The 11,769-nt window shown below is 33.1% G+C and overlaps 1 protein-coding gene across 1 annotated transcript; it reads right to left on the bottom strand.

The window, feature by feature from the left end:
- Positions 1-463: 463 nt before the first annotated feature.
- Positions 464-5,867, bottom strand: LOC132758532 (uncharacterized; the record flags this gene model as incomplete). Its single annotated transcript, XM_060750204.1, has 3 exons — positions 5,793-5,867; positions 1,277-1,543; positions 464-882 (listed from the first exon to the last, which is right to left on the bottom strand). Coding segments are annotated over exons 1-3 (717 nt in total), but the record flags the coding sequence as incomplete, so codon positions are not given.
- Between the last annotated feature and the right edge of the window lie 5,902 nt (positions 5,868-11,769).

Below are 11,769 nucleotides of genomic sequence, written 5' to 3' on the forward strand. Positions count from 1 at the left end.
TGTACGATGATTTAGAGGTGAAAACATCATGGCGAAATTGATAATTGTGTTTTAAAATAAAAGTATATATAAAACACTTCTTATGAAGTATTAAAAGAAACTCTAAATACGCATTCCGAACAAGCGCTTTATCAATTTGTTATTCTAACACGACCTGTATTTTTCCCTATTGAACATAGAAGAACCGAAAGTGTGTGTTATTATGCAATAGAGTCACTGTTTGACGCTCTATATTTAGACATGTGACGTAATCATTATACATGTGACGTAACCACTATAAAATCCGACGCGCTGACAATAAGTACGGAAACAAATTAGGCGCAATTTTGCTTAATAGCAGGTACGGCAGCATTTTTTTGTTTATGTCGTGTTAGAATCGAAATAATATATCCAAATCGGTGATTTTTTCGCTGGATAACATCACTGTTTGTCGTTCGGATGCGCATAAGGTTAACAATATCGCCTGAGGCAGGTCGTCACAAAGAACACCTAGCACTGTTTCTATCCAACCATGAAGCAACTGAAACCCCCTGCAAGCAGGCTCTTTTTCACTCTTATCTCGCAGTTGGTATTCTAAGAGTGTTTCACCGATCATGTTAACTATTTTCAAGCACGCGTAGGCGGTTCCTATGCCAACAAAGGCCCCATAGATTGATGTAAGGTCAACGGACCCTTCACTGCATTGAGACTTCCACGGCGATTTCCCTTTCAGACTATTTACTGTTTCAAGCACAATCAACCAGGCTGGCAATTCAAAATTTCCAACCCACGAGGCGAATTGCAACCAATTTAAGCAAACATCTAGAAGAATGAAAAGTGCGGAGACTATACGCTTGAAAATTATACCTGCTAAAGATGGTATGATTGTCGGCCCATCATCGTCTGCAAAGAAGAGCAATATATTGACAAACTCGATTATAGGAGTTTTAATTCGTAAGCTTATATCACACTTAAATTGCGGTATATCTAAATTTCATGTTGATTGAATGGGAAAATGACATGGTGAGTTAATTATTTGATTATTTAGTTAATATGTTAATTATTTGATTATTTAGTTAATATGTAAATTATTTCATTGTTTAGTTAATATAAATATATCTTTACTTTATGAAACTGATATTAAACATTTATTGGGGAGAAACCATGGTAATATTGCAAACACTTTTTGCCCCACCCTTTTGTATATAGTGATATTATGTTGATGTAAAATAATTGATTTATATTCATATATGCAATAAAATATTATTAAATAAGAAGATTATTTGGTTAAAAGTACCTTCATCGGTAGGCATAGGGCTAAATGAATCTCGTACCATGTACTGGTTACCAGGGACATGATAATGTACTGTATTGGAGCCATAACCTTGTTGAACCGGCTGCATCACATACTGTACAATTCCTTGAGGTGCTGGATCCAAAGCTTGCATCTGTATCGGCGTTTGGCTTCCAGCATGTTGACCCACTGCATAAAACCCGCTAGGCACCTGGCCTTGGTTTGATGACCGGGATGTAATATGCTGGTCAGCAGGCTCCCCATAGTAACCTTTAAAACAAAAGAAATGAGAAGAAAAGATAAAAACGCTACTTTTTCATCACTGCAGCTTGCATCTTGTCATTTACCTTTAACGTAAATAGACATAAATAGACACGACCAGGCAATTCATTTTGAAATATCATTGGGAGTTTATTTGTTTATCAAACAACCATTTATTATATCGATATAAAAAGTTTGCTCGTCGTGTGTTTTTATTACTAGAATTTATGACTCTCACGAATCCCAACAAAGATTCAAAGAGCGTGCTTCAAAAATAGGAGAACGCCTTTGAGTTATGCATAGAGTTTATTTGATTAATTTAAAATTGAAAATACTTGATCGGTTATTTCAATATACAAACATGCACATTCTTAGTTTCTGCCCGCCACCAACAGAGTTAACAAATTATAGAAATGTCGAAAAAATATACGAGTTTGACATCTTGTCACTTTTCAGTTTTTATGCAAAAAATATGAATGAATAAAAAAGATAAATAAAAATGATGCACTAGATAAAATTTTATCAGCACGTTTTATTTCCGTAATTTACTTTATGTATATTATTTTGATACTCTTTAGGCTATAACTATGACGATGAGGCTCGGTAATCCCGCCTGACGCTACGTTAAATTACTTTTTGTACGCATACCATACCATTGTCCTTGTAGTAAAAAATAAAATAATCAGACAGTGCCCTGTCCATAAGATAACGTGTTTTTTGCTGGTCACAATATTGAAGAAAAATACAGTGGAAAGAAAATCCGAGTCATAATAGATAAAGCCTGTCACATTAGTCGTTGTCTTGCACATTGAGTAATCGACGAAATGTAACGAGGGGGAAGTAGAACCTTTCTTTCAAGCCTTAAATGGACTCCACTGAGGTTATTTGACATGACAGGACTGAAATTATATTTCAAGAATAATGTTCCATTAGATATAGGTCTAGCACAATTACCTGTATGCAAAATTTCAGATCATTTGCTCACTCTGTTTTTCCACAAAGATTATTCTAAATGTGGAAAATGACCCAACATTTAAAAGCGTTGGAAAAAATAATTTTTTAATTAATTTCTAGGTATATTTCTTAATTATCTTTTGCCCCAGCTGATCTATGTAAGATTTTAAAATTTTATGTTTTAGGCTTTTGGTCCTCAGTGGAGTTCCTTTAAAGGGGCTCCTTTAACGTTTTCATGATGTTACTAAAAAAAATGAAACGCTAAGAATTATCACACTGGCCATAGCTTTCGCAGAAGCGGTGGGTCTATCGCAGCGGCGGTGGAGTATTCGTCGCAGAAGCGGTGGATAAAATGTGGCCGTTTGTTGTTTTCGGTAAGTATATGACTGAATTTTGTTTTATGTTTTAATGTTTTACTGGAAACACTCAGTGAGCCTGGAGCCCACATATGTACTCTTTCAACCTATTACACGGACACGGTGCAATTCATTGCCGTTAATGCAAACACTTCTGTACAGTTTGATGAGTGGACGCCACTTTTGCCTAATTTTGGTTAAAACACATACAAATGTGTTCAAAACGACCCCATAATACATCGGCATCACATCAAATCAATGATACTTTCACAAATTAACCATTATTTGGAAAATTGGGAAATTATTATTGGCTGTTTATAAAATAAATTACAAAAAATGTTTTCGTCGCAGACGGCGGTGGATTCGATTGCAACGCAGTGTGGTGGGCCCGATACCATTTTTGTATTTTTTAAGAATTTAACTTGACGTAAGGCACTTTTCAATTGAGTACAGCCCTTTTCTTACTTTGACATACTGAGAAACGTGTTTATTTGATGTTTAAAACGATATTAATTATTATATATACTCTCGTACAAATTAACTGTCCGAGGTCCGCTTTCATTTTCCTTCCATTGAAAATTACTTTAGCCATAATTATCATAGAATAATCAACGTTCAACAATTTATTGCGGGTTATTACTAAGCATCAAGTATTTTTGTGTGTAAATGCACCATTCCAGTTGAAAAGCGCAGGAAAGTAAGAACATATATAGTGCCCTTTATCATATTTGTATTTCCAAGTTTATATATATTAGGTTTCATGCATTTGACAACCCGGACCGTAGAGGAAACGGCGGAAACTAATAATATTTGACCTTGATGCACCGTGCACCGAAATGAAATTTAGCGATGTGCAGGGAATTCCACAAATGTAATGAATCCAGCCAAAATATCAGATGTGTCAGACATTTACATTTTACACGTGATCACGTGTAATACCTTATAACCAATGCCGATTTCTGACTTATTAAAAGCGGCATAGCAGGTGTATATATATGCATATTTTTTTGCATTACGGCATATGAGTTATAAAAACATAAAGTTAACACATATTCATGGCATTTTCGAGAGTATCATATTAGTTATAAAGATTTTGAAAGGCTATACAATATGGCCGTATATAAACGGTTGTTTGAAAATATAAAACATAAACATACAATTTCTTATTAAATAAACAGCAGTCGTGTATATAAATATATAAACTTTATAATACTGCATGTTTGTAACGTAATTTTTCATTGGAAAATCGAGACGTTTATTTAATTATAGAGCTTTTTGGTTTATTTGTAACTTTATTTTCTGATTTTTACACATATGTTCAAGTATTATAAAGAATTTCGATAGAGCGGTATTCAATTCTCAACACTTAATAGTGCTGGCATCAATGATCCCGAAGTACCAGAAAATATAACAACAAGATAAAATATAACAAGACTTAATTCCATGAAATACTTCTATTACCTTTTTTATTTCATTTCATACTTTAAAATTCTTTAAACATACAATGTATACCATATTTGAAAACATTTTTTTTTGGATAAATGTCACAATTTAAGAAAAAGAAGAAAAACTAAAGCTATTAAACGCGTAGGTCTTTACTAAACTCTTATACGCTGTAAACATAAAATTTATTTATATTGGTGTTCTCACTATATGGTAATATAACACAGTGACATTAAAAACTGAGGTTGTTTTTCGTATTCAAGTTTATCTTTACGAGTATCTCTTATATGTATGTATGACAAAAAAATGAACTTACGGTCTTTTTAAGTCCAAGGTTGAACGTGGATTGTTCAATGATAATTATGGCTGAAGTAATTTTCAATGGAAGGAAAATGAAAGCGGACCTCGGACATATATTTGTACGAGCGTATATACACTGTATAATAATTAATATCGTTTTAAACATCAAATAAACACGTTTCTCAGTATGTCAAAGTAAGAAAAGGGCTGTACTCAATTGAAAAATGCCTTACGTCAAGTTAAATTCTTAAAATATACAAAAATGGTATCGGGCCCACCGCACTGCGTTGCAATCGAATCCACCGCCGTCTGCGACGAAAACATTTTTGTAATTTATTTTATAAACAGCCAATAATAATTTCCCAATTTTCCAAATTATGGTTAATTTGTGAAAGTATCATTGATTTGATGTGATGCCGATGTATTATGGGGTCGTTTTGCACACATTTGTATGTGTTTTAACCAAAATCAGGCAAAAGTGGCGTCCCCTCATCAAACTGTACAGAAGTGTTTGCATAAACGGCAATGAATTGCACCGTGTCCGTGTAATAGGTTGAAAGAGTACATATGTGGGCTCCAGTCTCACTGAGTGTTTCCAGTAAAACATTTAAACATAAAACAAAATTCAGTCATATACTTACCGAAAACAACAAACGGCCATATTTTATCCACCGCTTCTGCGACGAATACTCCACCGTCGCTGCGGTAGACCCACCGCTTCTGCGAAAGCTATGGCCAGTGTGATTATATAAGGTGCGATTTTCAATTTCAATTTCTGCGTAATTTAACTAAATTTCTTTATTATTTTGGCATATATTTTCTTTAAAGTACCCATGCAAGTAAGTTGATCTATGTTAAAAAAATCGAATTTTATGTTTTTTCACGACCTTCGGACCTCAGAAGGTTTTCCTTAATATTCTTGCATAAATTCTGACAATGATTAACGGTTTTTTGTTTTAAATAGCAATACATGTCCACTTACAGTACATATTTCATTACCTTTATGGTTATGATTTAATCAACAGAAAAAATGTGCAGGGTGAAAGGAATATAATTATCATAATTGTACCTCCAATCAGAATACCAGAAACATATCTTGTAAAAACAAAAAAAGGTAATTTCCCCAACAAATACAATTGTTACGTTGGCCACACAATAGAAAAAAAACTCTTGAGTAAGTTGAAAAATAAAATGTTATAAATTACCTTCATTAGTGTTTGCAATATTTTTCTCCATTGCTAACTTATTTCCACACGAATGTCGGTGCGCGTTTGCAACTGCTCCCGTCTTATTTCAATTCGAGTAAAGGTATAAGTAGGTTATCGCTATTTTTTATTCGGCACTCAATGCAACAAGTAGAGTTTTTGATGCTAAAGCATCAAGTCGCCTGATAAAAATATGTTTTTTTATCATAAATATCAGAAAATATCAGTTTAATGGTTCGAGTATAAAGAAAAAAGGAACAATAAGTTGAGTAATGTTTATTCATAAACATGTTTTCATATACTTGCCACATTTCTTGCTATAAACTTTGTATAAGAGTTTTATGCAATAAATTTAGGTTATGTTATAATAAAACATCATATTTGAAGCAAACTTGCTTAGCAATTTGGTCAAGAAACTGGTATCATTATTAAATAAGCAAGTATTGTTTGGCAATATTTACCCGAGACTCATTAATTTTCGGAGGGTGTTTCGTTAGTTTTCATAACTTACATATATTATGATTAATGTTAACGATTTTATTGTAAGTATAATTACATGTATACATCAATTAATACTGCTCGATGGCCCAGTCGTAAGTATGAAGAAGTTGTAACCTAGTAGACGCAAGTTCGAATCTTTCGTATTTTTCAATGTAAGCGAAAGGAAGATCGCTGATATTGTATATAGAAATTTTAGGCAAACCCTTGGTTAATTGATTTTTATTATATCTTTTCACTATCTGAAACAGTTGATAAATCGTGTGTTTCATTTCTAGCACTTATTTATTTCATAATTTTGATAAATGGTCAAGTTTTGCAAAATACAAAAAAATATCATAATAGAAAACATAAAAAATCACTTTATCGAACCATCAGACTTCAATTTGAAACTACGAGTAAATGAAAATCTAACACTTTGTCAACGAGTCTTGTAAAGCAAATGATATGCTTGTAATTCTACTTGTAATTCTACTTTATACATATACCGTTGTACCATACATTGAAATCCGTATGTTTTACTTTAGAATCCGATAATTACCGACAAATAATTACTGATCATCGAATATTTGCAAAGTGACTATGAAAATATATAATTATGCTTAATTATTGCATAAACAATGCAATTCTACTGTAAAAGTGGTGTCTGCATAAAAAAATTATTCTTATGCGCTATCGAAAAAATATATAATTTAGTTGAAATCAATATTTCCGTCGTTACATATGGTATAGTTAACGTTTAATTGCCTTTCAGTGCGATAAACTATCATCACAAAGATAGTTTATTAGTTTTCTCTGTGTATCCAATACGATTCCGGCCCCCTACCGTCATACCGAGATTTTGTAATTATTCATACAAAATTACTTTGATGCCAACCATTCACAAGATACCTGTATATCTGTCTTATCAGCCATTTGTTACTATTAATAGATTTTATACCAATAACATACAACGTGTAGTAACGTGATTCTTACAAAGAAACAGGGAGAAATAGTTTATAACTAAATAAAATAATAAAATGGAATAGGCCTCATAAGGTATAAACAACCAGATAATTTAAAGTGTCATTTCAAATATCATGCATAATTTATTTACCATAAAAAGCAATGCTTGACACTTTGAAATAAGTAAAAGTATCCCTAAATTTAATGACTTATCCATAGGGATACATCATTAATTCATTTTATAAAAATTGTAATGTTGCTTTTTCAGATGTCATTATTTGAATATTTCATTTCATTGAGCAGCGTTATTGAATGTTTGAATTTTTGAGATTACTGAAAACAATTGTAGTCTTTAATTGTTCAGTAATTCATATGTTTTTATTTACAGATTTTAAGACAATCTCCTACCATAGGTATAATATTAAACTGTTACAAATATAGTCGCCGGTTTCTACCGAGGAGCAGCGATTGGATGCCTCAATTACATAATTATCACGCAACAGATATATTTGCATGGAGCCTCATCCTTTTACGTTTTTACTGGCATAAGTCTTAGATGTATACTAACATGGCTGGGTACCAGCTGAGAATTACAATTGCATCATTTTAGGTTTACACACAATGCCATCATTTCATTTACTTCGCGTAACTTATTACCGAACTTCTGCAAAAACAACAATAAAATATGCAAAAAAAAAGGTTTTTGTACTCATAACCTTAGGAACGTTTGCTTAAAGAAACATAACAAAAAAATCCAAACATCTCTTGGTTTAAACATATTAATTCAACAACATATTTAACAAGTGAACAATATTTACACTTTTGGGATTGGGCAGAACGCTATAAAGATTATGAGTGTCCTCTCCCAATCATCACTTGAAAACTCAAGATTAAAAAAAAACAGTTCTTCGCATATTGAAATGACTATGACTTATCAATCATATTATAGTGCTGCAAATCAGCCCATTTTACTAGCCTATTTAGAGGGGTAAGTGGTCTATGTCAGCCAACAGCAAGTTTCATATACCAAAATGTTCGTCTGGATCTGTAGTTTCTTGAATAGATATTCATTTGGCCCAACCCCGATGCGAAGCTAAGATATCCAAGATGGCGTCAAAGATGGCCGCCAAATCCCTAAATATTCTAGTATATTTACGTTGGCTTATTTCCTTTTCCAGTTTTGTAAATCAATTGAAATTTTGCATAAAATTTCTCATTTTCAACTTACTCATGCTATAAATTTTGACTTTATTGATTTTTTTTAGTTTTCATCGCCTAATTTTAACGAATGAAGAAAAAATATGTTGCAAACCGGGTGTCTTTTTCTGTATATGTGTAACTTATTAGTTTTATTCCTGTTTAAACTGAATAACATTCATGATTTCGTTTAATACAGCTTTAAAACTATATCTACACATATTTAGAATAAGTGAGAATAAGCGAACTATGCCATAAATGTGTTTTATTGATATAAATTCATATACAAAGTGGGTGGGGTATTTACGAACGGGGAGTCAACTTTAAATTAAATATATTTTTGTTTAATTTTATAATCGTAAATTTTTTAAAAAAAAAAATTTTTTATTTAAGGGGTTGGTGATGAACATTTCCCCTTATAGAAAAGCCCTGCAGTGTGTCTAAATTTGAAATATCCTTTTAGTTTTGGGCCACAATAAAACTAATTACTGACCTGCAATTTCCGGTTTTTGCGTTACCTTTGCTACCCTTTTGTTAAGTTTTTGTTTAAATTTTGTTTCTCCTTAGCCTAAACTTCATTGTTAGTCTTCAAATTGTTTTTGATTATACTTGTAGGTCATGTTCAAACCCATAAGCAAGCATTTTTAGGAAAAAATTAATATCTATTTTTTAACCTACAAAATTTCTGGACAGATTTACCCCAAAACCTTGGGGTGATGCCTTGAAACTAAACAATCTTTGAGATTATTGTAGGTTACTTCCCTCTAACATGTTTTTATTTCAAAGAGTTATACTACTTTATGAATAAGAGAATTTCTTTATTATGCAGGCTGTTGATTTTAAATAGCACGTCTGACATGCAGCTCTTGTTTTAAGGCATTGGCTTAACATATGACAATCTACAAATTAACCATATTTGGAGTTTTGTCTTTATTGATGACGGATATAATATATACATTAAAATGTAAAATGTAATTTGCTAGAACATTTAAAATGGGTAGGTTTTTCAGTAAGAGAATTTTCTGCTAGACTGGATCTGAATTATGAATAAAATATATATATATTGAGTGAATTGAAAATATATGTTATGAGGGCAGTTTTATTTTAGTTCAACTATTCGACGATTAAGGACAATTATCCTAGTCGCCCAAGTGTCGGCGTTTAAGTTTGCGTACCATATTCAAAGTCCATTGACATATGGCTTTGAAACTTGCACACTTGTTTACCATCATGCCCTCCACTTTAACACTGGAGGGGGTCTATCAAGCATTTTGACAGAATTATGCCCCTTTTTTCAACTTTGAATTTCCGTTACCACCTCAGATAATTTCAAAATTCCATCGATATATCGCTTTGAGACCTTGCACACTTGTTCACCATCATAATCTCAACCTGTGTACAGAGGAGGTAACTGTATCAAGCTTTTTTACAATATTATGTCTCATTCGTTTACTTTCAAGCACTGAACGAATAGTCGAGCACGCTGTCCTACTGACAGCTCCTGTGTATGATTTTGAGCATTTTGTTTCAAGTTTGTTGTTAACTTCATGCGAGGAATTAAGAAGAGCTTTCAATTGGACGTAAAAACCTAATCTTTTCCCTGGCGGGTACTTGATAGTAATACTATGTGCTAGGGTGGCGTAGAGTAACATGCACTGTCCAGTACCGTCCATGAACAGGCTCAATCAAACCGAGTCTGCAACAGCAGGTTAACAGTGTTTTATTTATAGGTCCTTCGGGATGGCGTTGTTTGTGTCGGTAGTTTTCAATCCGGATCACGGCAGTAACCATATTGAATCTACCAGAACACAGTTCAGCCACCGAATCGTTCCTGGACAGGCTGTCAAGCAGTTTACCAGTACTAGTTGCCCTCACATTCGCATGGAACTAAAACTTCTGTACATAGCTGAGCAGTGGTACAGTGCGAATAACCGTAGAAACTATTTCATGATCAATCACAACGAAAGTGACCTGCCCCGTCCGAGAATCAAACACGGGTTGCCCGATTTACAATCCAAAGCTCTACCTATAGAGTTAACCGGACGACTTGGTCCTTTGGGATCATTGATTGCAAAACTTTTATACTTGAGGATCGGATACTACTTAGTCGGTACAAAGAGACGTGAGATATGGTCTCTCATGAACAGACCACATCAAACTGAGTTTGAATTATCAACTTTGCCCTGTTTAATTGCTTTCGAAGGATCTTCTCTTTTCCTGATTTTTACAGTCATTATCCCAATGACATGTTAGTTTACTTTATATTAACTTTTATATTTGTTACTAGAGGGATTTTATGTTAAATCTCTCTACTATTTCACAACCGAAGCTATACGTTGCATTAAATAGCATTTACCGCTACCTAGATGATATCCTTAACATGAATAATCAAATTTGATCAAGTGAAATCTTAAATCTATCCAAGTGAACGTAAAATGAATAAAACAAACTTTAATATTTTCAAATTTAAACATTTCTATCATTAACAATAACATAATAACTAAAATCTATGATAATTAGTTTTTTAAATAACGGTGTTAACTGTTCACATGTACTTCATGCAACATCATATTGGGTATATATATTTCTAAGTTAATTAGATTTGCCTGGGCCTACTGTCGTGTGGATGATTCTTATGAACGCAATTCATTTATTACTGGCAAACTTCTTTAACAAGGCTATCGCTATCATAAATTACGTAAATATTTCTGTCGTCGTAATTCAGATATATTTAAAATTTATTTGTACTTTAAAAACTCTTTTACGTCTAGGTATAAGCAGGTCTGATTTATGTGGAGATGACAGCTTATCTGTGGCATGCAGGCTTCATAACCCTCTGATCCCCTTTCAAAATTCCATTTTATTTAGTTCCGCTCATTGTTTCCTTGTTTAGGGCACACACATTCTTGTACTTGGGGACCATACGCCGCTTTTTATGGAATGACACTAACGTGTCACATTTAAGGTTCCATGATAACCACATTATAAACGCGTCTGTGGTTGTTTTTAAATCCAAAAGTTCACCATAACCATGATTAAATGTTGAATTCTGCTTAATTCGGTGCTAGAGGGGGGAGGGGGTGTACTGTAGTTTGCACTCGACAGTGCTGTTCACGAACAGGCTCAATCTAACCGAGTCTGCAACATTTTCATTTTTGACGTTTTGTGCGTTCTTAATTGTTTTAATTTTGTCTTGTGTCTTGGTAAGTGATGTTCTTGTTGCTCTGCCTTCCTTTAAGGCACCGAGTTCTTTGGTTATGGTAATTAAGGCTGTACCTAATTGTACATATTTACACGACTATGTATGTATTTTATTTATTTCGTCTCATGTAACCAT

The sequence above is a fragment of the Ruditapes philippinarum genome, unplaced genomic scaffold (assembly GCF_026571515.1).
Source record: "Ruditapes philippinarum isolate M1 unplaced genomic scaffold, ASM2657151v2 ctg10590_1_1_1_1, whole genome shotgun sequence".
NCBI lineage: Eukaryota > Metazoa > Mollusca > Bivalvia > Venerida > Veneridae > Ruditapes > Ruditapes philippinarum.